General features: G+C 39.4%; 2 protein-coding genes across 5 annotated transcripts in view; one reads left to right on the forward strand and one right to left on the reverse strand.

The window, feature by feature from the left end:
* On the forward strand, window positions 1-22,566 carry LOC140188340 (perilipin-3-like). 2 transcript variants are annotated; one of them, XM_072244500.1, is made up of 9 exons: window positions 1-77; window positions 3,409-3,575; window positions 14,086-14,157; window positions 15,446-15,635; window positions 16,220-16,278; window positions 17,030-17,252; window positions 21,000-21,181; window positions 21,426-21,557; window positions 22,007-22,566. In XM_072244500.1, the coding sequence occupies exons 3-9, from the start codon at window positions 14,101-14,103 to the stop codon at window positions 22,358-22,360; spliced, it is 1,197 nt and encodes a 398-aa protein (XP_072100601.1). In that variant the 5' UTR covers window positions 1-77; window positions 3,409-3,575; window positions 14,086-14,100; the 3' UTR covers window positions 22,361-22,566. The 2 variants fall into 2 exon arrangements, with proteins under 2 accessions (XP_072100601.1, XP_072100602.1); XM_072244501.1 differs by lacking the exon at window positions 21,426-21,557.
* Window positions 1-27,157, reverse strand: part of LOC140188341 (uncharacterized) — a 52,506-nt gene that overhangs the window by 17,756 nt on the left and 7,593 nt on the right. The gene's annotated exons all lie outside the window — the stretch shown is intronic.

The following is a 27,157-nucleotide window of genomic DNA, read 5'->3' on the forward strand; positions in this document are numbered from 1 at the left end:
TGATTCTTCTACATTCTCAAAGAGCAACCCACAAATAACTTCTTTTTGGAAATGACCTCTAATTCAACAGATTATCGGTAGGGCCTTCATTATGTCCACTTTCAATTACTTTAATCTACTAAGAGGTATTATAAAAGATCATTGAATATGTCCATGGACAGGAAAAGGTTTAGAGGGATATTGGCTAAACAGAGGCAAATGGGATTAGCACAGACTGGCATGCTGGCTGTGAACGAGTTGGGCCAAAGGGCTTGTTTCCATGCTCTACAACTCATGAACCTATTAATGAGTTACTCTGTCAATTGCATTGTTAATTGTAACAAAAATTGTCTCAGTTGTTGCATTTACTTTCATTACAAGTAGTACATTGGCAGGAAAGATCGTTGAATATTGAGCAGCAACTGATAATTGTGAGTCTGCTGATGAATATATGTGTTTACAGTTTTGGAATTATTTTTAGGTTCATTAAGATCAGATTTTCATTTCCAATTTTCTGACTAATCCTTTTTCTAGAATTACAACATAAAGGAAACAACATAGGGATCATTGCCATGACCAGATATTGATTACTTCAAGCGTCAATTCATTAGTAAAGTGTACAGGCAATAAGATCTGAACTTCATGTATAAAAGGCTTATAGTACTTTCAAACATTTAACTAAAGTTTAAAATTGTGCATCCTTCAGTTCGCTCCTCAGACGTTCAACACTGTGACTGACACGGTACTTTCTGATGAATCAAAATTCTCCAACTTAGCAGTCAATGAAAATCAAAGAAAAACTGCAAAAAGATAAAGTTAATGGTACAGGTCAAAGAAAAAATTTGTAAGATTTTCAGAAACATGTGATTCTAGCATTTCCTGTTCTTTTTTTTTTTCTTTTTTTCTCTCAACTCGATTGACTGTGGATTAAGTTTCTACTTTGCTGTGCTACATCCGCAAGAAAATGTGCCTGTAGAGTTCAATAAACAGAAACAGAAACTTCCAATCCACAAGTAAAGAATCTATCTACCTAATGAACTGTCCTTGAGCAAAAAGAACCTTCTTCACAATAAAGGCTGGTGTAGCTCCTAATCTGCAAGTTTTCTAATTCACTTAATCATGATGTGTCCAATTTATCAATGCCAAGACGTCTAACAGAGTAACAAAGCCCACATCTGTTCTGTGTTATCAATGTTGTTTTCAAATTCCACCTTACTGGAGAAATTTATTTATTTTGAGAGAAATGTACCATCTATCTAAATAGAAAGATTAGAAATTGATCAGGGAAATTGCTAATGCTGCATCTTTTAACTCAAACAAAAGGTCAGGTTACTGGTTCTATTTGTTGCATGAAAATGCACATGGAACTATAACAATACGTCAGTCTTCTGTGTGGAGAAACAACTCATGTGACAGCTGTTCATTCCATTGATAGCTCTCTCGTGTTAAATAAAATCATTTGATGGTGCTGCTTTAGAAAAACTTTGAAATGTGGAACTTGTTTTTACTAAAATGTAAACAGTTTATATGTGTCTATAGTGCTGATGAAGACTGTAGACTGATTAAGCATCAATGTTACTATGAACTAGAATTCTCTCTGAACCAAAACAGCTGACCTCCTTTGCAATAGGTTTAGAGTCATATAGCAGGAAAAAAAAGCCCTTCAGCCCATTGTGTTCATACTAATCATTGAAAATCCATTCACTTTAACTCCACATTAATCCCATACTCTATATTAGATTATGTGCTGGCCAGTAGTGTAGTGGTATCTTGAGTTCAAATGTGGCTGGCTCCTTGCTCGCTTTCCATCTGTGCTGGGCTGAGTGTTGAGTTAGCAACTCGGCCTCATAAAAAACAGACAAATGTGTTAAAGAAACAGCAAGGTTGGTGCCCGATGTGCACAAGGTACGGAAAGGGATAACAACAACTATATTTGATTATCTTGCTATTATTGCATAGAAGAGAACTGAACTTGGTTCAGATAAATCCTGAGAGTCGTGTGGAAGGGAAGTTGCTGAGAAAAAAAATAATGACTCAAGCTTCAGGGAGAAACATTTGTGTGTTAACACATCTGACAAATGTGCTATTGAGAAACGTTATATTTCAGCAACCGTTGAAGTATGAAATACAAACGATATGAGCAAAGGTAGAAATAGAGGTGTACCTATAAACTAGTTAATTCCTGAGGAAGATTTGCAAGTAAAATTAGTTACAGGATAATTTTTCAACAAAAGATTTGGAAAATTAACACCAAGTTACACTCAGGTGAGTGAAGATGTATCAAATTCTTCAGGTTATGAAGTGAAGATTGAAAATCTGTTTGAATGGTGCCACAACACGAGCCTCTCACTCAACGTCAGCAAACCCAAAAAGCTGATTGTTGACAGGAAGAGGTAGTCAGAGATCCATGAGCCAGGCCTCCCCAGAGGATCAGAAGCGGAGAGGGTTCATAACTAAATTCCTTGGCATTATATCATATCCTAACACCAGCACATAAATGCCATTGTAAAGAAAGCATGAAAACGTTTCTACTGTCTTAGATGTTTATGCAGATTCAGCAAGTCATCTGTAACTTTGACAAACATGTATAGATGCACAGTGAGGAGTGTCCTTGCTTGCATCACAGGCTGGTACGAAAATACCAATGCCCAACAATGGAATAGTCGGTGGGGAGGGGGGGGGAAATAATAAATCGGTGGACACAGCCCAGTACATCCACAGGTAAAGCCCTCCCCGCATGGAGCACATCTACAAGGAGCAGTGTCACAAAAAATCAGCCACCCCCCCCCCCCCCAACCACGCTCCAGGACCTGCTACTTTCCACAACTCCCCCCCACCCCGCCCCCCCGCTGCTGCCATCAGGAAGGAGGTACAGAAGTCTATGAACGGATTCTACAACCTATTTTCAAGCACTGTCAAAGACTCTACAACTAATGTTCTTAGTATTATTTATTTACTCCTTTTATTTGCAGTTTGCCTTCTTTTGCATATTGGTTGTTCGTCTATCTTTATTTGTGTGTGGTTTTTCATTGATTCTACTGTGAGTGGCTGTAATAAACAATCTCAAGGTAGTATACAGTGACATAAATAGTACATACATTGATAAAAATTTACTTTGAACTTTGAATATAGTACTAATGACTGTCCCCTTAATTGATTAACAGAAACTTGGGAAAATAGTAGAGAGGTTAAATCTGAAAATATTGCGGGGAATCAGAGTGGTTAATGTGATCAGGCAATGTTTGTGCATGGGGCACATGGAAGTTGACTATATATGTGGAGTGGAATAAATAAGGTGCATTTGTTTAAGCAACCATTCTTGATTTGGTGATTCATTATAATCCTGGTACCATATGCAGTTAAGATAAAAAACCCATGCATTCATTACAAATAGCTCTTACTTATTTCAGTTGTATTTCCATCTCGCAGCGCTGCAGAGTTTCAGACAGGTTGGGGAAATTAGGAAACGCCTGATCTGAGAAGGACAATCAGCAGGGCCTGACTAAAGAGCAGCATAATCCTGACCTGTTCAAACTAATTTACTTATTCTTCCTCCCATGGCAACGGTCTTTAATAAAGGCAATTGGAGCACATTGGTAAGTAGTGATTCATTGAAATACTTGCATGCTTTCTTGTAGGTGCTGTGTTTTATTAAGAATCTGCTGAGCATATACTACACTTCAAACCTGATTAACTTCAACTCAGCTAAAGCATTTTGCCTGGCTGTAAGTGAATGGTTTTGTCAAACAGAAACAGATAAACCTCTGTAATCAGCGCTATCAGTTCTTACAACGAGCAGCTTCAGTGGTAAACAATGCAGGATATCATCACTGCCAGCAGATCCGCATATGGAAATAATGCTCGTCAGGCGTCAGCACTATCAGACACAGAGAAACAACAAAATTAGTTTTCCCTAAATTAAAATTATGCCACCTGTCTCAAACCAAGAGGATTCCAGTACATGATAATCTGCTGACATAGAAGACTTATTGACAAGGAAACAGATAGGATGGAAGTTATTTTAGAAGACAACGGGATAATATGAGAACACTAAAGTGACCATACCCAAAAGACAGAACCTCCAACCCTCAGAATTTCATGGTCAATCCAGGCTTATATAGTCAATCTCGGAAGTGGGATTTGATATCCTACTTTCTGTCTCAGATGCAAAGGTCAAAAGAATTGCTTCTCCCCTGCACGATCTGTGGGGTTATAATAACCATCCAACAACATAATAATCGATTTACGGTGCTTTAATTTTAACCAAAAATGTTTCATTTAAGCCATTACCCTAGAAATGCTTATTATCCTTGATTCTAATGCATTTCCTAAGTTGCAGTTTTAATATTCATTACTAATATTTATACTCAGTAATTCATTGCTTATGCATGTTGTAAAATGATTAAGCCTTATTTGGTACAAATAAAATTAAGTTACAAACATCATAGCCAGTGTTCTTCTACAATTGGGAGATGTATTACCTCATTATACTCTGTATAGAAACAGCAAATGGTGGAGAGCCGCACTATTGAGTATGTGCTTCTACCTTGTCAGGTTTCACTTGTGTTTTTTACCTTCACTTTTTCCTCAGGATGCCCCCTCTTATACCCCTTATCAATCTATGAGGTTCTGTCAAATCAGTTAAAGAAACGAAAAATTCCCTGACCACTACTATCAGGCTGCATCACTGTTTGGTATGGGGGGAGCTACTGCACAGGACTGAAAGAAGCTGCAGAGGGTTATAAATTTAGTCGGCTCCATCTTGGGTACTAGCCTACAAAGTACCCAGGACATCTTCAAGGAGCGATGTCTCTGAAAGGTAGCGTCTATTATTAAGGACCTCCAGCACCCAGTGCATGCCCTTTTCTCACTGTTACCATCAGGTAGGAGGTGCAGAAGCCTGAAGGCACACACTCAGCAATTCAGGAACAGCTTCTTCTCCTCTGCCATCCAATTCCTAAATGGACATTGAAGCTTTGGACACTACCTCACTTTTTTTTTTTAAATATACATTATTTCTGTTTTTTGCACGATTTTTAATCTACTGAAAATACACTATAATTGATTTATTTATTTTTTTCTTCCGTAGTATGTATTGCATTGAACTGCTGCTGCTAGGTTAACAAATTTTACAACACATGCTAGCGATAATAAATCTGATTCTGAATTACATTCCCTTATGCTCCCTACTCCAATCATCATAAGAGAGAACACAAGAGTGCGTGGCCAAAAGGCTCATACTAAATAGAATCACACAAATATTTACAGATCGTTAACTGGCAGATCATGGAAGAACAGATCAGAATATTTCTAGATCTCCATTATTTTGCTTTCCAAGGCAAAATCAGGAATGAGCTAGAGGTCAGATGCTTGTACATCAGGCCAGATGCATCTGCATAGTGTTTTGTATTTACCTAGTGCTCCAGTGCTCAACTCAACTGTATGTCCAAGGTCACAGCACAAACATCCTAGGCTATGAGGAGAAGGATTCACTTTGCACCTGGCTCTTCACCAGGTACATACCAAAAACCCTACAGATTTGAACAGGGATGCCAACATTGATTCAGAAGTTAAGTGCACAGGAGTTGTTTGCTTTCTTTTCATTTTACTTTATGTTTTTTGGTGCTTAAAAGATGCTTCAAGTTATTTCAGAATGGATCAACCGATCACATTGTGTAAGACAAATAAGTGCAACTATCAACACAAAAGTGCAACTATCAATTGCAGCTCAGCTACCTGATTTGTAACCATATGACTGACCACTTCATCAGCACATAATGTAGAACTTTGCTCACACTATCCTATATCTACGTGCCTAATTACATGACCAAGCATTTTTAAACACTGGTTCCCATTGTCATATGAACTAAATAGTGTATCTTTTATATTTGGTCCTTAGTGTGGCTGTAAACACAACAGAAAAACTTAAAGGCATAGTACAAATCATTAACTTGCTTTATGAAACTAAAATCAAAAATACAGATCCAATCATGAGGAGATTATTTGGTTTGGTTGATAGAACTTGTACTCACATTAAGATATAAACACACATTATGTTTTATCAAATTAGTGCTATGGCCTTTGACTTAAATAAACTAAAGTTCAAAGTTCAACGTAAATTTATTATGAGATTCATTTTCTTAAGCATAATCAATAACTCCATATAGAATAATAATATCAATGAAACACATCAATTTGGCCATTCAAAAGACAACAAACTTTGCAAATACAAAAGAAATAAAAGAAATAATAAATAAGTATCGCAAATATGAAATGAGGAGTCCTTGAAAGTGAGTCCATGGATTGTGAGACATTTCAATGATTTTAAGTGATTGAAGTTATCCCGTTTGATTCAAGAGTCTGATGGTTGCGGGGTAATTACTGTTCCAGAGCCTGGTGGTGAGAGTCCCGAAGCTCCTGTACTTCACCCCAATGGCAGCAGCGAGAAGACAGCATGATCTAGGTGGTAGGGATCCCTGGTGAGGAATGCTGCTTTCCTGTGACAATGCTCCATCATCAGGACTTCAGTCCCTACCTCAGCCTATGGACAGGATACTGTCTGGAATAATGTCCTGTTCCAATACTTTCAAGGCTAATGGAATAAGATCTGAGACAATAGCTACCTAAGGTGCTTGTGAGTCCTGTTTGATGTTTCCCCTCTGAACTGTAGGTACAGTAATGTTTTTTTTAAGCTGGTCTTAGTAATCAGGAGACTCCTCACCTACAAATGAAGTTATTGCTTCAGGATACTCAGTAGGCAATCTGTATTTGGATAGCGGCAAACATAAAAGGGAAAAGAGAAAAGCCCGCACTTGCTCACACACACTCACAAAATTGAGGCAGTGACCTATTGCTCTGGGTTTTACTGCTTAAAACTACATAAAGGATATAATTCAAGTAATTTAGAAGTTACTTTATTAAAAGTTGGGCATATGGCCCAGTCCGTCATGAGTAAAGCCCTCCCCACCATTGAGCTCTTGGGATCTCAGCAGCTCACAAGCCTCTCCACCATGACAAGGTGTTGGTCCTTGGGGAAGGACCCTGGTGCAGAAGAAAGTATTTGTTCTGCCTTCATGGTTCTGCCATGCAAAACAGAGCACTCCACTTCCCATTCTTGGTCTGTAACTTGTGGCTCATACAAGTTATTTTGCCAGAGAGACCAGATACAATCTATTTCATTTCAGTAAACCTAGAAAATAGGTGCAGGAGTAGGTCATTCAGCCCTTTGAACCTGCATCGCCATTCAGTATGATCATGGCTGATCATCCAACTCAGAACCCTGTACCTGCCTTCTCTCCATACCCCTTGATCCCTTTAGCCACAAGGGCTATATCTAACTCCCTCTTAAATATACCCAATGAACTGGCCTCAACTGTTTCCTGTGGCAGAGAATTCCACAGATTCACCACTCTCTGTGTGAAGAAGTTTTTCCTAATCTCAGTCCTAAAAGGCTTCCCCTCTATCCTCAAACTGTGGCCTCTTGTTCTGGACTTCCCCAACATCGGGAACAATCTTCCTGCATCTAGCCTGTCCAATCCCTTTAGGATTTTATACGTTTCAATCAGATCCCCACTCAATCTTCTAAATTCCAGTGAGTATAAGCCTAGTCAATCCAGCCTTTCATCACATGAAAGTCCTGCCATCCCAGGAGTCAATCTGGTGAACCTTCTTTGTATTCCCTCTATGGCAAGAATGTCTTTCCTCAGATTAGGGGACCAAAACTGCACACAATACTCCAGGTGTGGTCTCACCAAGGCCTTGTACAACTGTAGTAGTACCTCCCTGCTCCTGTACTCAAATCCTCTTGCTATGAATGCCAGCATACCATTTGCCTTTTTCACCGCCTGCTGTACCTGCATGCCCACTTTCAATGACTGGTGTATAATGACACTCAGGTCTCGTTGCACCTCCCCTTTTCCTAATCGGCCACCATTCAGATAGTAATCTGTTTTCCTGTTTTTGCCACCAAAGTGGATAACCTCATATTTATCCACATTAAATTGCATCTGCCATGAATTTGCCCACTCACCTAACCTATCCAAGACACCCTGCATCGTCCTCACAGCTAACACTGCTGTCCAGCTTCGTGTCATCCGCAAACTTGGAGATGCTGCATTTAATTCCCTCATCTAAGTCATTAATATATATTGTAAACAACTGGGGTCCCAGCACTGAGCCTTGCGGTACCCCACTAGTCACTGCCTGCCACTCTGAAAAGGTCCCGTTTATTCCCACTCTTTGCTTCCTGTCTACTAACCAATTCTCTATCCACATCAATACCTTACCCCCAATACCATGTGCTTTAAGTTTGCACACTAATCTCCTGTGTGGGACCTTGTCAAAAGCCTTTTGAAAATCCAAATATACCAAATCCACTAGTTCTCCCCTATCCACTCTACTAGTTACATCCTCAAAAAATTCTATGAGATGCCTCAGATATGATTTTCCTTTCACAAATCCATGCTGACTTTGTCTGATGATTTCACCGCTTTCCAAATGTGCTGTTGTCACATCTTTGATAACTGACTCCACCATTTTCCCCACCACCGATGTCAGGCTAACCGGTCTATAATTCCCCGGTTTCTTTCTCCCTCCTTTTTTAAAAGCTAGGTTACATTAGCCACCCTCCAATCCTCAGGAACTAGTCCAGAACCTAAAGAGTTTTGAAAAATTATCACTAATCCATCCACTATTTCTTGGGCTACTTCCTTAAGCACTCTAGGATGCAGACCATCTGGCCTGGGGATCTATCTGCCTTTAATCCCTTCAATTTACCTAACACCACTTCCCTACTAACATGTATTTCGCTCAGTTCCTCCATCTCACTGGACCCTCTGTCCCATACTATTTCCAGAAGATTATTTATGTCCTCCTTAGTGAAGGCAGAACCAAAGTAGTTATTCAATTGGTCTGCCATGTCCTTGTTCCCCATAATCAATTCACCTGTTTCTGTCTGTAAGGGACCTACATTTGTCTTAACCAATCTTTTTCTTTTCACATATCTATAAAAGCTTTTACAGTCAGTTTTTATGTTCCCTGCCAGTTTTCTCTCAATCTTTTTTCCCTTTCCTAATTAAGCCCTTTGTCCTCCTCTGCTGGACTCTGAATTTCTCCCAGTCCTCAGGTGAGCCATTTTTTCTGGCTAATTTGTGTGTTTCTTCTTTGGAATTGGTACTATCCCTAATTGCCCTTGTCAGCCACAGGTGCACTACCTTCCCTGATTTATTCTTTTGCCAAACTGGGATGAACAATTGTTGTAGTTCATCCATGCGATCTTTAAATGCTTGCCATTGCATATCCACCGTCAACCCTTTAAGTATCATTTGCCAGTCTATCTTAGCTAATTCACGTCTCATACCTTCAAAGTTACCCTTCTTTAAGTTCAGAACCTTTGTTTCTGAATTAACTATGTCACTCTCCATCTTAATGAAGAATTCTGCCATATTATGGTCACTCTTACCCAAGAGTAACTTATCTTTACTCTTGTACTTGCATCCTCTTGTGATAAAATACAACTTCAAGTTGCAAGGTGCAAATTTCGCACTAAACTTGACCTTCTTCATCCTACAAATTCTTTGCCCATCGAGGAATAATGGAGCTTCTTCAGTTTAACTGCACTCAGGAATTCATTTCCAAACTTTGTCTGCTACAGGATAGCATACAATCCTCCATTCAAACCAATAGATCTACTACAGAGTGCAAACTAATGTCAAGCAAGGCTGTGTCATTACTCCAATCTATATCTTCCTCATTGAATATTGCTCATCTCAAATAAGCTTCCCTTTGGAATGAAGTTAAAACACAGGAAGCATAGTACCTTGTTCTAAAACCAAGGTCACTCCTCCCTCAGTCATTAAGCTGTAGTACGCTTGTTGAAGGTTGAGCTCTCAATCCTTACCAACTCATTCACTGAAACATACGAGAGAATTAGAATTAGAATATTATTTCGTACCTCCATCCTACAGCAGGAGGGAGTAAAAATCTTTATGTTGTGTCTGTCACTCTGTACAAGCAATAAGGAAGGGAAACCTGGAAGGATATTGCCCAAACACTAAGATTGTATACATAATTGTTTTGTATACATGTACAGTCAGATACAATATACAGTCAGATGTGCAATCAGATCACAATATATTGATAAATCCGACGGCCTGATGAACGAAGCTGTCCTGGAGCCTGTTGGTTCTGGCCTTAATGCTGCAGTACTAATTGCCAGATGGAAGCAGATTGTGGTTGGGCGGCTGGAGTCCCTGATGATCCTCCCGGCCCTTTTTACGTACCTGCTGCTGTAAATGTCCTGAACAGTGGGAGGTTCACATCCACAGATGCGCTGGGCTGTCCACATCAATCTCTGCAGAGCCAGGTGATTGAGGGTTGTTCCCATACCAGACGGCGACACAGTCTCGATAGTACCCCTGAAGAAAGTCCTGAGGATGGGTCTAATCATTAACATTCACAAAACAGATGTCTGCTACCAACTTGCTTCCATTGAACACAACATCCCCCATGACAGCAGAGTTCCTCACTGAGACTCTGGAATACATGGGGCACTTTCCACATCTCGGGAGCAGTACATTGCAATATATGTTAATTAAAAAACTATAAATTACAATAAGTATATATTAAAAAAAATAAATTACACAAGTAATGCAGAAAGAGAGAAAAACAAAATGGTGAAGTATTGTTCATGGATTCATTGTCCATTCATAAATCTGATGGCAGGGGGAAGAAGCTGGTCCTGAAATGTGGAGTGTGTCTTCAGTCTCCTGTACCTCCTCTGCAAGGGTAGCAATGAAAAGAGGGCATATCCAGCATTGTAGGACATTATGAATTAACTTACTGCAATGAACTCTTCGGGTTTGAGAGCTCAACTTTCAACAAAGAACTAAAGTTGAAAAGGGAAAAGTTATAATTTTATGATGAATTTTCCCCAATGGGTGGAAGTTTAAGTTTTTAACCCAAGACAAAATTGCACTGCCATGTGTGGCAGGTTGAGAAGTTGGATTAAAATATTGGACAATAAATAAACACTAGCAGACACTTAAAGTAAAGTTACCAAATCAAAGAAATTAGGGAGAGTGGTAAAAATTAAAGAGAAGGCTCACAAAGTTCTGAAGCATAACAGGAGATTAGAGAATATGAAGAATTCTGGAAAATAGCAGGTGATGACTAAAAAAGAGCGAAAAGAGAGGAAGTAAAATATAAGACATGAAAAAGCAGTCTTTGGAAAGAGTAGCAAGAGTGGTAATTCTTAAAAACTGAAGGAGGCAAATAAATGATACGGAATAAGAAAATGGAAAATATAATAAATCAATGTTTGTATTTGTATTTATAGCAAAAAAGTAAATAATCATAAAACAAAAGAAACTGAAGAACATAATGCAATTCTCACTGAAGGAATAATGGACTCTGCATAGAGTCAACCCCCATAAGGCTGCCGGGCTAAACAACATCCCAGGCCGAGTACTCAGGAAGAATGTGCACATCAGCTCACTGTCGTCTTTATGAACATCTTCAATACTTCACTCATCCAGACTGCTGTGTCCACATGCTTCAAATCAGTCACCGTCATCCCTGTACCAAAGAACTCTACGCCTGACCAGTGACACTGATGCCAATCATCATGAAGTGCTTTGAATGGCTGGTAACTGTACACATTAAAAACTCCACTCCTATAATACCGGACACTCGCCAAGATGACTATTGAAAAAACACTTCATGACAAATACCATCGTCATGCACTTGGCTCTGATACACCTAAAAAACAAGGATACTTCTGTCAGAAAGTTGTTTCTGGATTTCTGTTGAGTATTCAACATCATTGTCCCACAGACCTTGGTGAACACACTCCTACTCCTTAGTTAAGTACACCACTGTGCATCTAGGTGTTGAACTTCCTAACCAACAGCCCTCAGGATGCACAACTGCTACTCCCTCTCCATCTCCCCCAACACAGGAGCCCCCCGCCAGAGTTGTCCACTCTGCTCACACAAGACTGTATAGCCAAACACCCAATTAACCACTTTGTCAAGTTTACTGATGACCAGACATTGGTGGTTCTCATCACCAACAAGACTGAGAAGGCCTACAGAGAGGAGGTGGAAGAGCTCAAGGCCTGCTGCCAGGCAAATAATCTCTTCCTCAGTGTCAACAAGGCAAAAGAGATGACTTTAGACTTTGCAAAACTTGTACCACTCACACCATTCTTTACATCAGTGGCACAGTAACAGAAACTATGAGCAGTTTCAAACTCTTGGGAGTGCTATCTCACACAACCTCTCATGGTCCCAAAACACAATCCAGAAACCTCACTAAGTCCTCTACATTCTGAGGAAGCCAAAGCGAGCTGGACTCTGCATATCAATACTCACAACCTTCTACAGATGCCAGTAGAGAGCATCCTAGCTTGCTGCCACACTACATAGTGCCAAAATTGCACTGCGGCAGACGTGAAGGCATTATAATGGGTAGTCAAAACTGCCCAGTACATCACCAGCACCGTGTATATGCCATCAAGAACATATATAGAGAAAGGTGTCAGAAAAAGGCCAGCAATATCGTGAAGAATACCATCCACCTTGCTCATGTACTGTTTATCCCACTCCCCTCAGGGAGGAGGCTACATAGCAGCTATGCCAGGACCATCAGACTCAAAAAACAGTTACTTACCAAAGCAGTAAGGCTGATCAACACCTCCACCCACTAACCCACCCTACCACCCCACCACTAATTTTTCATTTCCTGTCAGAGACACCTGATGTATAGACACTCCTGGCCTAGTGTCACTTTATGTACATATAATTAATCTGTGTACAGAAGCTATTTTAATGTATAGTTATTGTTTTTTTTATTATTGCGCTCTTTACATTAGTGTTATTTTTATACTGTGCATCAAATGCAGGGTAACAATTATTTTGTTCTCCTTTATAATTCTCCTGGAAATAACATTAAACTATCATGAATTCTCTGAATTCTTTGAATTCTCTAAAAAGAATCATCAAACTAATAATTCAGAGGGTTAACAGTCTCCTTGCCTGATGGCCTGCATCCTGAAATTTAAATTGTAGTGACTACAATAGCAGTAGATGCATTGGCAAGTATTTTCAAAAACTGGTGAGATTCTGGAAAGATCCTACTGGATCAGAAAGCAGCAAATGTACTTCTGTTCTTCAACAGAGTAGGGTGAAATAGGGAACTGAAGACTAATAACCCAGTGACAAGCAGCCGGAAAACACTGGAATATACTGGAAATACTGGGACATTTTTAAACATTGTTATTCCAGGACTTGGAAAGGCATAATGTGATCAGATGCAGTCTACATTACTTAATAACCCTTTGTAACTCAACAAATTCAACTGAAGGGATGAAGGTAGTAAAAGATTGCAAAAACTACAGACCCCTTCAATTCAGAAACCAACCTGTTTAGAAGACTTAACATTCCTTCACTGTTGCTAGGTCAGAACCCTTAAAGTCTATGCTATTAGCCCTGTAGCAATACTTTCAACAGACATACTGGAGTGGTTTATAAGGACAACTCACCACCACTTGCTCAAATTTTAATAGGAGCAGCCAATATTTTGCTTATCATCCATGAATCAATAAAAATACACAGTTTGTTCACAGACTTCCACAACTTACATTTTTTATAAATTCCTCATCACAGGCTTAAAATACTTTGTAGTATCATAACTGTCTCCTTTGCATTTATTTACCCTTAGTTCTGATTGGAATGGTCCTTGAGCAACTCAAGTGTGATTAGAATCCTACCTCTAATTGTTACAACCTTGGCTGATAAAAGTGATTGGTTGATTTTGTTAGTTTCTATTGGTTTGATTTAAAACAGGTGCTGCTATTTTGTTGTTATATAAGTGTATTGCATATGCTACTGATAGACTTGTAGAGGGTAAGGAATAGATTAATGGTAGTTATGTGTGGTCACAATTGCATAGTGATTTTGTTTAATTTGTATTGTAGACTGCACATAGTTCAATATTCAATTTTGTTTGAGTTAATGGGTAAAGTTCTGGTGTCCATTGTGTAGACTTTCTTTATTGGGAATGATTAATTATCTTCAGTTTAAGTTAATTTTCTGATCTGTTGAATAGGGTATTTAATTCAACATGGCATCAATTAACCAAGCATCTGATACTACAGAGGCTCCAGATAGGAACCAAAAGGTAACTTGAAACTTATACTTAAGTAATTTCTTTAGTGTTTTCTCTAAATCTTGACAAATTGGATGTGCCTCTTAAAAATCTCTAACTGTAGATTTCTTCTAATCAATATCCCATAGTACTTAATGGTGTCTATGTTCCTTTTTGCTGAAGAAAATTAACTCCACATTAGCATTTGGCTAGGGGAAAAGAGTAATTTGCTGAAGTGGAAGTGTGATTGTGTATAAAAGCAAAAATTTGTAAATATTACTATGCATATTTAGTTTTTAATACTCATAATTGAAAATGTTTTTTCATTACCAACAGTATAAATCCTGACTACTGTTCCAATCTAGCCTTTTGGTAGGAACTGTGGGATGAGGTATTGAAATGAAGTGGCTGAAGTTAACATATTGTCATGGGTACTGAGTGGAAAAATTTGTTTTGTATACAGTCCATACAAATCATCTTGTTACAATGTGTATTGAGGTAGTAAAAGACTTCAAAAACTACAGAATAGTGTTAAGAGTACCACTGACAAAAATTCCCTAAACACTAGGGGATGTTGTCTAGTAGTTGACCAACAGTTCTTTCACTCAACATTGCATAATACTGTCTTGAATGTTTGGTATATACAAATTGACTGCTGTTAATTTATTCCTTGGATAACAAGTTACACACAAGTGCTAGTTGGTGTATCTTTCAAGGTTCCTACTTGTGGAAGTTCTGTGTTGCCTTCACAGGACTATTTTAAGAATAGAATACTTCAGACTTTTTGTATGATGACTTGTAATAATGGTGATGTAAGATTTTGTGCTTTGGCAATAGTTTAATCCTGAATTTAGGGTTTTTATCTGAATAGGCTTCTAGGTGCCCTAGTCTATCTCCCATATGTAAGCCATGGTAGTTAGTACTGTATGTTAATTTAATGAATATCCTGTAGTTTAGATGAATGGTAGAATGCTCTAGGATTAAAACAGTTGGGGGGGGGGGGGTTGTTGGTGTAGAAGGATGCTTGATTTTTTTTCTTGTAAACATAATGGCTAAAGGGCCTGATTCTATGTTGTTAGCCTCTAATTACTTCATGTGACTTTAAATTTAAGCATGAAGAATTGGCTTTAATCTAGGAAGTATATTTTGAATCCTGTAACTGATTATGTATGCTTGAGTACTGTTCTTCCTTCCTTGTCCTCTAAAAGGAGCCTTGCTTCTGATGCACCTCAAAAACATGCTAAACTTGAGTAATTTTGAGATTTGTGTGAGTGGCTACAAATCACTGATCAGTAATTAAAAACCTGGCTCTTAATTTCAGGATGTGCCTGTGGCAGCTACTCCCCCTTGTGAAAATGTTACTTGTGCCCAGGCACTGGCTGAGCAGACCAGTGCTAAGGAGAACATTCCTGAGAAAAGTATTTGCAATGTGATGGAGCAAGGACAGGAAACACCTTCATCAATGGTTAACAAAAGTGCTGAGTCAAACAAGGAGAAGCCAGGGCCTCAATGTAAGCTGAATAGCTGAAGTTTTGTACTGGAATCTCAATATTAACTGAACTGTTTTAAAGGGTGATGAAGAAATGTAGTGCAGCACAGTGGAAGTATTGATAAGTACCCAAACCAATGAACTGTCCCTGTTTAAATTTCTAATCTGCTTCATCTGCAATCTTTGTCTAATGCTATGTACTTACTATAATGGCTTTACTCTAATGGCATTCCATCCTGACATATAACCATGCATTTCCACCTTTACTGTCTACACAGGATATACCAGAGTGAAAATCTATGGATTGAAGGGTGTAAACTAGTGAAGGCAGTGAATTTGTAACTGGAACAGCCTTATCTTTCCAACCATTGTGCATACTAAAGCTCTTCCTTTCTTCTTCCCCCTGCCCCCCACCAAAAAAACAACTTGGACCATATTTGATCCTATCCTTGCCACACTTTAAGACTTTTTCTTGTATTTGTACTACCCATTTGGAACTTTGGATTTGAAACAATTCAAATATTACAAAATGAAGATTCTCTGCAGTGACTTAGATTCACTGACCCTCAATGAACAGACGAGGTCTTAATTTTGTTTTGCATTTAGTTGCAGAAACTAAAGATGAAGGGGTGGACAAAGCCCCTATACTTCATCCTACTGAACAGGTTGGTGGGACTTTAATGGATTCTTCCTTGAACCGAGATGATTCTCTAGGGGGCAATGCTCCAGATCCTTCTCTGCCCAATTCTACTTTCTAGCCATGAGTGTTGGTGTATTGCAGGTAGTACAGCTGTCCTCATTCCAGACATTTGTCAGGAGTCTACACTCCTGTGTTCCCCAGATGCTCTGGATTCTCCCTACATCCTAAACATGTGCAGATGTATTAATCAGCTGCTTTAACTTGGTGTAGGAAGAAGTGGTATTTATGGACACAAGGATTGATTATATGAAGCAAATTAAATATCAAATTGCTCAAAGATAAGAATTTTCTGGTCCAAAAGCTAAATGGATATCAATGAAACAAACTATAGGCTTCTGATGCTAATAATATCTCTAGCCCTGAAATTGCACTGCTATCTGACAGTTGGGTATGCTTCCTACCAACACAAAGCAGTGAGGAATCTAGATCAGTAGTATTAAAACTGTTAATATAACCAATTATTTTTAAAGCTTGGCTAATCTAGTCACTGTGCTGAATTGGCATACCGAGTAACAAATTGTCAAACAGTAGCCTGCGCACACCTTGATTTACCCTGAATCCTAGGGCCATAGTTGTAAAACTTGACTGAAAACTAACCTGGTTAATTAAAATCTTCCCACCTTTTACTGTCTGATCATAAACTTGTTTGCCAAACTGTGCAAGAATTGCTATTGGCTGAATCGATGCAGTTGATCTCCCTGTCCCATGTGTTCTAGGACCAGGGTCATGGAGGTAAGCTGGTGTCCTGGATGACTGATGTGAAAGACAAACCAGCTGGCATTGTGAAAATAGCAGCAACCTTTGTTCAAGGCAACCTGGAGCAAATTAAAACTGTAGCTGAAGGTTCCAATACTGCGGTCCAGCCAGTGGCTACCAGCTCAGAGATTAAAATGCTAACAGCTGCAGATCTGTGCCTTCCAATGACCAAAATAAAACCAGGTAATCAGATATGCTTCTCTAAATTTTTTTCTAAATCTTTCTCACAATCACTTTTGCACTTGAGCTAATGTGCTTGTACTGTAATATTGGCCTCTAAATTCCATCCTGCTACACTCTAGGAGGAAGGAGAATCCATTATGTAGTTAAAAATGTGTGATGCAGCATCTCAAAATTCCCACATGGTAGGAAGTTGAGTGCTGAATCACCAGTGGGAGAACCCTCCCTTCCCCCCCCCCCCCACTAGAAACATTACCTCTTTCAGTTCTCCAAAATGGCAAAGGTTGAAGTTGATCAAGGATGTTAACCTCTGTATTCTGTTAACTTAGAGGGCTGACAAACTGCTTCAGCCTTTCTGCTTGCTCTGGAAACATAGCATTGAAAAGCTTTTCTGCACTCTAAAACTGACATCCTGCAGCTACCCATTGTATCAAGTAAGGATGAGATACTGCAGATGCTGGAAATCCGAGAGCAATACACAAAGTGCTGGAGGAGCTCAGCAAGTCGGGCAGCATCCCTGGATGGGAATAAAGTTGACCTTTCAGGCTCAGACCCTGCATCAGGAAGGGTCAACAGTTTATTCCTATCCATAGATGCTGCCTGACCTGCTGAGCTGCTCAAGCACATTGTACATCTCTAGTAGGGAGTACTACACAAGATGTAAGAGCAGAATTGGAGCATTTGGCCCATTGAGTCTGCTCTGCCATTTCATGATTGGAGCTGAGAGGAAAATAGATTAATCTCCCAATGACTTGGCCTCCATGCTGATTGTGGCAATGAATTCTAATTGTCCTATGGACATTGTCATGAGGACCATAGAGAAAGTACAAAGGCCTTAGACCCTGAGTCCATAAATACCTGTCTGCTTGAGTATTGCTCAACCTTCAGTCTTGTCCTGGACTGAGATCTCATGTAACCTGCAAGGAATGGATACTTGGCTTACAGCAGCTGAGGTCAGCTTGCTTCCTGTCTGCTGCTGTTACACTTTTCAGTTTCTTGCTACATTTGGGGATGTGCATGTTGCTTTGTTCTGAGACTTGTAGTCAAGTGTCCTATGGCAATGTGCCATAAAGAATGCATATCATTAAAGCCTTTCATGTACTCCCTGTATCTCCTTGAGACTCCCCTAATGACTTCCCAGGAATGTCTTCTAGAAAGCCTAGCATTAACAGTGGAATACAGCACAAATGCACCTGGCAGTAACATTTTCTACTAGCCTGAGTTCTTGCTCATTCAGGAGCATTATACCTAGAAGCTATGTGTAGCTCCCTTCAAAAGCAATTTCAGTTGCAGCAGTGGTGCCTTCCAGAAATTCATTACATTATATCTTGGCAGGACACAAACAGTCTGGATGGCATCTCTTAAAGAGCAACTACCTCCCAGTGCCAGAGACTAGGTTCATTCTGACCTGGATTGCTGTCTGGTGGTGAAACCTATGCTGTGGTTACCTAAAAGTAAATGACCACACCTTAATTCATTATTGTAACAATGTATATAAGCATGTTGATCCCAGGTTAGTGACATGTTGTTTATTTTGTATTTGGGGCACTAAAATAAGGAATCTTGTATTGGCTAACAAATTATCTTTGCAGGATCAGGCTTGGTTCTTCCTTATTGTTTCCAGAGTTCTAATTACATACAAAATCCTACATATCCTATAGTTAAGGTGTTATCAATCCTGAATTCCATTGCTTCTAGCTGACCTCTATTCATTTTTCATTGGTTCTGTGCCCAAGGCTACAAGTAGCATCTCACTGCTCTTATCCCTAGTAAAATATGCCTATCTTTTCCTTTTCACTGAATCGGGCCATTTCGGAAGTGTTAATAGTGATGTTTCAGAATTTGTTGAAAACTACTCTGGAGGACTGAAAATCACAAATTCCCCTGAAATCGAAGGTAGGAAGCAAAAGGCAGGAAATAATGGGCCAGTTAGCCCATGCCCATTATTAAGGATGAGATCTGGGTACTTGGAGGCACACAACTTTAAAATAGGCTAAAATCAGCATTGTTCCCTTGGGCAAAGATCTTGCCTGACAAATCCATGGGAATTTAAGTAACAGGCTGGATGGTCAATGGATGTTCACTTGGATTTTTCCGAAGGCCTTTTAAAAGGTGCTGCACAAGGCTACCAAACAAGATAGAAGCCTTTAGGATTACAGGAATGGTAGTAGCATGGCTAAATAGCTGACTAGCAGATGAGGAGTAAGAATAAAAGGGCCCTTGTCTGACAGTGTCTTGTGTGGAATAGAGGTCAGTGTGTCTGCTGCTTTTCATGTATCATTGAAATTGGCTTTGTAGCCAAAATTGCAGATTATACAAAGATGGGTGGAGGGGCAGGCAGTATTAACCATGGAGTCTGCAGAAGGACTTGGGCAGGTTAGAAGTGGCATATGGAATAAGAGGTGTTTGGTTATGCACTGTGGTGGAAGAAAAAGACTATTCTCTAAATAGGGGAGAATTCGGGAATCAAAATGTACAGGGACTTGAGCCCTAGAGTAAAATTCCCTGAAGGTTAACTTGCAGGTTGCATTTGCCTGCCTTATTCCAATGATGTTAACATCCATTTTTGTGAGAACTGGAATATAAGGGCAAGGATGTAATGCTGAGACTTCAGGTGGTATTGCAGACAGTTTGGGGCCCCAGATCTAAGGATGGATATGCTGGAGAGGGTCCAGAGAAGATCTAAGAACCCCCAGGATCAATGTACAAGGAGCATTTGATAGCTTGGGGGGGGGGGGGGGGGTTCTAATGTAGTTTAGAAGGATATGGGTAGTGGATTTGGAGAGGATGTTTTCAATAGTGAGTTTAGGCCAAAGGGCATATCCTTTACAACAGATGAGGAATTCCTTTAGCCAGAGTATGGTAAATCTGTGGAGTTCATTGCTACAGACTGCCATGGAGGCCAAGTCACTGGATACTTCTACAGCAGAGGTTGAGTTCTTGTTTGGCTATAGGGTGAAGGCAGGAGACTCTGCCATGATATGGCAGAGCAGATTTGATGGGCTGCATGGCCTAATTCTGCTCGTGTCTTGTGGTCTAAACCAGTCTAAAGTCAGACATGCAAACACGAGGAAATCTGCAGATGCTGGAAATTCAAGCAACATACAAAATGCTGCTGGAACGCAGCAGGCCAGGAAGCATCTATAGGAAGAGGTACAGTCGACATTTTGGGCTGAGACCCTTCATCAGGACAGACATGGCTCAGTTATCTTTCTTCATGGACATGGTATTTGTAAGCTTATTCTACTTTAAAGTACCCACAAATAACTTGGTTGGAAATTACTGATTCTAGCATATTTTTATAGGGCCTTTTATGTTCACTTTAAAATACTTCAATCCAGCAAGTATTTAGAAATTTGCACCACAAATGATCACAAGAGCAATCTCTCAAAACAATAGTCTCCACTTCCACCACATGGCATAAACAAAGACATTTGTTTTGTCTACTTGTCCACTGTCCATGTTCTAGTTAGCTTATCTTGCGAATTTTTAATTTCTTCAGGCCAATTGTGTAATTTGCATATCTCCAACTGGATTTCTCTGGGTACTTTGGTTTCATGTGATACAAGTTATCTACTATACATTGCCCTTATTAAGGGAATGGTAGAATGTATGAGCACTACTTGGGAAGATAAAGGTAAAGAGTTTGATAGCTCAAATTTTGTAGGATGAGGGGCCTATTTCCCTGCTGTATTCCTGACTAGTGGGAAAGTGCTTCTAAACAGTTAATTCTGAAACTTGACTTTACAGCTAAAGTGCCAGTTCCCATTGGAGGGTCTGTAATGGGACAAGAGCCGAGTTTCTATGTGCATTCCGGATATTTGACATCAAAGCCTCACAATGATGGACCTCGGTATTCTGTGGCTAAGATGCAACAAGACACACAGGATGGTCAAGAGATTCTTTCCTTCTTGAATAAGCTTCTGGATCTGGTAAGGAAACAATTCCATTATACTTGTAAGCTTTTGCAACTTACAAATGTTACACTTGTGCTGCACTGAAGTTACTTGCACCATATTTTTAATGGGGGAAAAAGCCAACTTAGTTTGTTCACCTTGAGCCAAGTAAATCTAATTCTAACCACCTCATCTTCAAAAGCAAACCAAATGCTACCAATGTATGGCTACTTCAAATTAATAACTTGGTTTTGGAGCTAAGCCACTCTATTTATTTTAGATCAATGTAGGAAAGAGGGGAACTGAATCAACACGCCTTGAAGTTGATGAGCATTTGAATCAGGTCCTGCTTGACTGGAGAGAGCACCAATCAAAGAAACAAGAGGAAGAGTTGCTATTGGAAAAACCTGAAGTAAGAAATTGATCTCTTGGCACTTGTAACCAAGTGTTAAATTAAGCCACTTAATATGCTGCACACAGTGGTGCTAATTTATCTCTCTAGAATGGCCTACTACCTTTAAAGGTGCATACAATTACATGGTCTCCTTCCTCTCTGTTTCTGTAATCTTGGCAACAGAAGTTAAACTATTTTTGAAAGGCCTAATTTGACAATATTCTTGCATAGCACTGGTTTTTTTTTATAAAAAAAAAAATTAACATTTGCCTACCTGATGAAACTAAATTTTTCTCGTGTGCATTAGGTGTTTAGGAGTGGTGTATATGAGCCAAGGATGAAATGGGTGAATCAGGGTAAAGGTGAAAAATGCTTGCATGCCTGAAGCCAATTTCCAAAGGAGCAAATCAAAATTGTCTCAGAACAATGTGAACAGAGTGGGTTAACATTTCCCCTATATATTTCAGCAGGCTGAATCTCGATCACTGGCCATGACTCATAAACTTTCCAACCAACTACAAGCCATCTGTCAAAACTTGGCTTCAAGTGTCCATGGATTGCCTCAGCACATTGAAGGACAAGTACAGCACTTCTGCAAATGGACAGCAGAGATCTCCAGCACCCTGTCCTTGGCCACCTCTTTTCAGGACCTGTCTGCACAATTCCTGGCACAGACCAGAGAGAAACTGATGAAGATTGGTGATGGAATGGATCAAGTGATGGACCATGTGCTTAATGATGCAGAGGTTGACTGGTTGATGGGGCCCATTAGTCCACACCTAAATGAAGGTTGGGAACCCAGGAATCCCACAACTAAATGAAGACTGGTGTCAATGTAGAAGAAATCTAGAAAATGGATGTGAGCTTAATTGAGTATTTCAATTGTTTCTATTTTCAAACTTCATGAAGATTTGACTGTCCAGATAAGAATTGCTACTTTGTTTTGGGTTTAAATTTGTCCAGTCTAACTAGATTTGGATTTTTATTTGGTAATCACTAAACTCCCCTGTAATGGGCTTGTAATAAAAATGCATACAAATAGAATTAGTGTGAGGTTTTAATTTGACACTAACCAGTTGTATATGTATACCAGGTGCTTGCTTGAAGTTTGAACTTTTCAATGTTGTTCCCTGTCAAGACCTTTCCATGAGTTGGCCTTCACTGTTCACTATCAATTTCTGATTTGCTCCTACATCCTTGAATTCAAAGTATCCAACAGGCCCATGCTGTCAGTGGTGTACTAGAAGTATTTACTATCTGGGGATTGATTTATTATCACATGAAGTGAGATGGTCAGAAGCTGTTTTGCAAGCAATTTCAAAGTGAGTTACATAAAATAGTTAGACAAGATAACTGGATCTTGTACTCAGTATGTGAGATTGAACTTCTGTAGTGTTCAAGAGTTTAATAGTGGGAATAGAAGCTGTTATGGGCCTGTTTTCAAGCTTCTGTGCCTGAAGGAAAGAGACTGGAGAATGCCTGGGGTGAGAGGATTTTAATGCTATAATCACTGACCAGCTAATCCAAGAAGTCAAGGCAATTCTAGTCCTCTATTGCACCTCAATTTGTCTAGCCTGTTTTTGGTCCCTGATACTGCAGATACATCTTCAAATTTGAATGTAGTTGCTAAAGTAATTGAGAACAAATGCTGCATGTGATTTATGGTGTAGTAGGAGAATATATGCCCTAGAGTGAGGCAAGATCTTTTGAGAAGCAAATGATTTTGATTCGGTATGATTGATGACAAATGTCAAACAGTTAACATCAAATTTAGAATTGGCTTCAGTTGAATGTTTTTGGTACTGTCTGCATTTGGCTTAAATCTTGTCATTGGACTCCATTCAGCCCAGCCAGCTGCTCATTCCATGCACCATTCAACATCCAATTTGATTTGCACTTGCTTGGCATAATAGCACAATATTATGATTTCTGTATCTTTGACAGTTGTCATCCTTTAAACTTTGTTCTCTAGTAAGAGCTAACTAATGGGAATAAGTGTCAACTCTAAATCTTGTTACTTCTATAGACCTTTCAACAGAGACTTCACTTCCAACATCTCAATACTGAAGGCCCACATTTTTTAATTTCATGGTAAAATTCATGTCTGCATTTGGATAAATGCATCTCTAAAGTCTTCCATAATTGTGTGCAATTATCCAGTTGAAGCCTCTCCACTAATTTAAGGTTGGAGCATGTTTTATTTGCAATTTGATTAAGTTTTTAGCCGTATTGTCAATTTACCTAAAGGGACATCTTGGCTTTTAATCCATCATGTTAGGGTAGCTCAAAGTGGCTTCATGTCTCCCAATGAGCCACAACTCCAAGCCTCAGATTATTTTATCATCCCTTCTAAACAAGCAAACCCCACTACTTAGTGTTTCCTTACCACAAATTAAAAGCTTGCTTCCAACACAAGCCCAGGCCACTTGGAACACTTGAGTAACAAATCAGAACAATTTGGGAGCTTTGTATGTTGGATTGCTTGGTGATCAGTAACATAGGAAATGCCAGCCTTTGCTATCATCGAGGCAGTTTCCTGTCCACACTGCCTTTTAACATTATAATTGAGTTTTAACATTAAGATTTAAATCCTTGTTTAATTTCTCACTAACCAATGTGTTCCCAAATTGTTTTCCAATTTTCCCTGATGCTGCTGCATAGAGGGTCTGTTGTGTGTATCCTGATTATCTAAACTATAAAATCATCAGAACATGAAATTCTGCAAATGTGGAAATTCTAAAGTTGTAATTTTAACTAATTCTCCTGTCTAATTCTTCATGAGAATCAATTCCTCTTTCTCCCCCTCCCCCTCCCCCTCCCCCCCCACATGGGAAGTCTTCCATCTGGGCTGCATATTTAGATATTTAGTAGTTCTCAATGTTTTTGCATTTTAAATTTAAATATAATTGTCATTCAATCATTCATAAATACAACCAAACAAGACAGTGTTACTACAGGGCCAGGGTCAAGATGCTAAAACAAGAACACAAACACAGAATAAAAGACCCAATGCACATGCACTGCCCCCCTCCCCGATAAAAGTCAACAACTGCAGAATATCCAGGCCCCCTCATCCCACTGACACCTGCTATGTGATAACTGTCTCAGAGGCCCAGTCCTCAATATACAGGCACATATAGAATATTATTTTATATAAAAAGTTTTTAATTATCCAGAACCCCTCAGTCCAAATGAAATAACTGACTATACCTGCACTGCACTGCCCCAGTAGAGCATGAAGGCTTGCCCATCATGAATTTTCTTCCACAACTATCCCATTATTTTCCTGTAGCACAAAATAGCCACAATGTTTTCTACATGTCTTCTATCTCTAACTTTCTCATTAAATGGGGTAGACATATACACTTCACTGTAACATCTTTTAGGTTCAATTTAGTGTGGACTTTTATTTCTCAACATTTTATTTAATATTTCTTTGCCTCCCACTTCAACTTTTTGAAATCCTCTCATTATCTTGTTAATTTTTCTGATGTCAATTAAATCTCAATCCTGGCATTTGCTATGCTATTAGTTCAGTTTTATTTCAACTTGTTTCCTTGGTCATTCAGAGTGCATTAGTTGTGCTTTCTGTGCCTTTTATCTCTTCCCTGAATGTCATCTAAATTGCATTCACTATTTGTTAGATCACCAAAATTAGTTTTTGCATTTTATCCTCAACATATTCAATAATTAAAGGGAGAAGCCACAGAAAATGGTGGGCACAGCCTAGTTCATTGCAAGAAACATCCCCACTGTGGAATACACTTACAAGGAGTACTGCCAAAACAAACCAGCATCCATCAATGACACCTCACAACTGCCATTGGGAAGTAGGTACAGAAGCCTTAAGTTTCATACAGCCAGGTTCAGGAACAGTTATTACGTACAACCATCAGACACCTGAACCAGTGTGGATAACGTCAATCACACTAAACTGATTCTATAACTTACAGGCTTGTGTTCCAGGATTCTTTACAACTCCAGTTCTCAGTACTTTTTATTTTATACAGTTTGCCTCCTTTTGCTCATTGGTTGCTTGTCAGTCTTACTATGACTAGTTTTTTTCCTGGAATTTCCATTTCTTTAGATACCTGATAGAAAATTAATCTCAAGGTAGAATATGGTGATATTTGTTCTTGGATAATAAATTTACTTTGAACTTTGATTCCATTCCTACATCCAAATGCAAGACTTATTTCTTCCTAATGGTTTTGCATATAAAAATGTGTACATATTGATTGATGATGTCTCTCCCCAATTCCTGCCCAGCTTGCTGAATATTTCCAGCATTTATTGTTAAACTGCTCTGTCCTTTGTGTCACTGCATACACTTGGTAAAGAAATTATTGCTCATGTATCAGGAATGAATGAAGGAGAGAATGTGCTTGGAGGTGAGGACAGAGTCAAGGTCATAGCAGAATACTTGCACAGATATTCACTAAAGAGACAGGAAAGCAGTGTAGGATATGCTAATATGTCAGGGCACTTGGAGATAAAGACAGGTACTGGTGGGTTTGCTGAACATAAATCTCCAGTGTCCGATGGAATATACCCCAGGTTATTGAGGTAAGAGAACAGTGCTGAGACTTTAACCGTGAACTGTGTCCTCTGGAGCTATAAGCAAGATTAGACCATAAGACAAAGGAGCAGAAGTAGGCCATTTGGCCCATTGAGTCTGCTCTGCCATTTTATCATGAGCTGATCCATTCTCCCATTTAGTCCTACTCCCCTGCCTTCTCACCATAACCTTTGATGCCCTGGCTACTCAGATACCTATCAATCTCTGCCTTAAATACACCCAATGACTTGGCCTCCACTGCTGCCCGTGGCAACAAATTCCATAGATTCACCACCCTCTGACTAAAAAAATTTCTTCGCATTTCTGTTCTGAATGGGTGCCCTTCAATCATGCCCTCTTATACTAGACTCCCCCATCATGGGAAACAACTTTGCCACATCCACTCTGTCCATGCCTTTCAACATTCAAAATGTTTCTGAGGTCTCCCCTCATTCTTCTAAACTCCAAAGAATACAGTCCAAGAGCGGACAAATGTTCCTCACATGTTAACCCTCTCATTCCCAGAATCATTCTAGTGAATCTTCTCTGAACCCTCTCCAACGTCAGCACATCCTTTCTTAAATAAGGAGCCTAAAACTGCACACAGTACTCCAAGTGAGGTCTCACCAGTGCCTTATAGAGCCTCAACATTACATCCCTGCTCCTATACTCTATTATGGAGGACTGCTGTAGCTGGAAGGAAGGAAGCAATCCTGTAGATTATACTGGTGAGTCTCATAACTGAGAGGGAAGCTACCAGGAAGGATTCTTGGGGAGCATTTGAAAAACATATCCTATTTGGTGACTGTCAGCATAGCTTTATGCAGAGCAGGTCATGTCTTTTTAATCTGAGTTTTTCCAAGGAGGTGATAAAGCAGTAGATGTTGTCCACGTGGATTTTAGTAAGATACGCAAGGTTCCTCGGTTAGTCCAGAAGATAAAGATGCATAGTGACTTGGTTGTTTGGATTCAGAATTGCTTTGCCCATAGAAGGCAAGAGGGTAGTAGGCGATAGGTAACTAGTGGTGTTCTGCAAGGATCTCTTCTGGAATATATACAG

The sequence above is a fragment of the Mobula birostris genome, chromosome 26, assembly GCF_030028105.1.
Source record: "Mobula birostris isolate sMobBir1 chromosome 26, sMobBir1.hap1, whole genome shotgun sequence".
In the NCBI taxonomy this organism is placed as follows: Eukaryota; Metazoa; Chordata; class Chondrichthyes; order Myliobatiformes; family Myliobatidae; genus Mobula; species Mobula birostris.

Coding starts and splice junctions, on each gene's coding strand:
- LOC140188340 (XM_072244500.1), top strand. CDS start 14,101: ATGGCATCAATTAACCAAGCATCTGATACTACAGAGGCTCCAGATAGG. Junction 14,158..15,445: donor CTCCAGATAGGAACCAAAAG/GTAACTTGAAAC, acceptor TCTTAATTTCAG/GATGTGCCTGTGGCAGCTAC. Junction 15,636..16,219: donor GGAGAAGCCAGGGCCTCAAT/GTAAGCTGAATA, acceptor TTTTGCATTTAG/TTGCAGAAACTAAAGATGAA.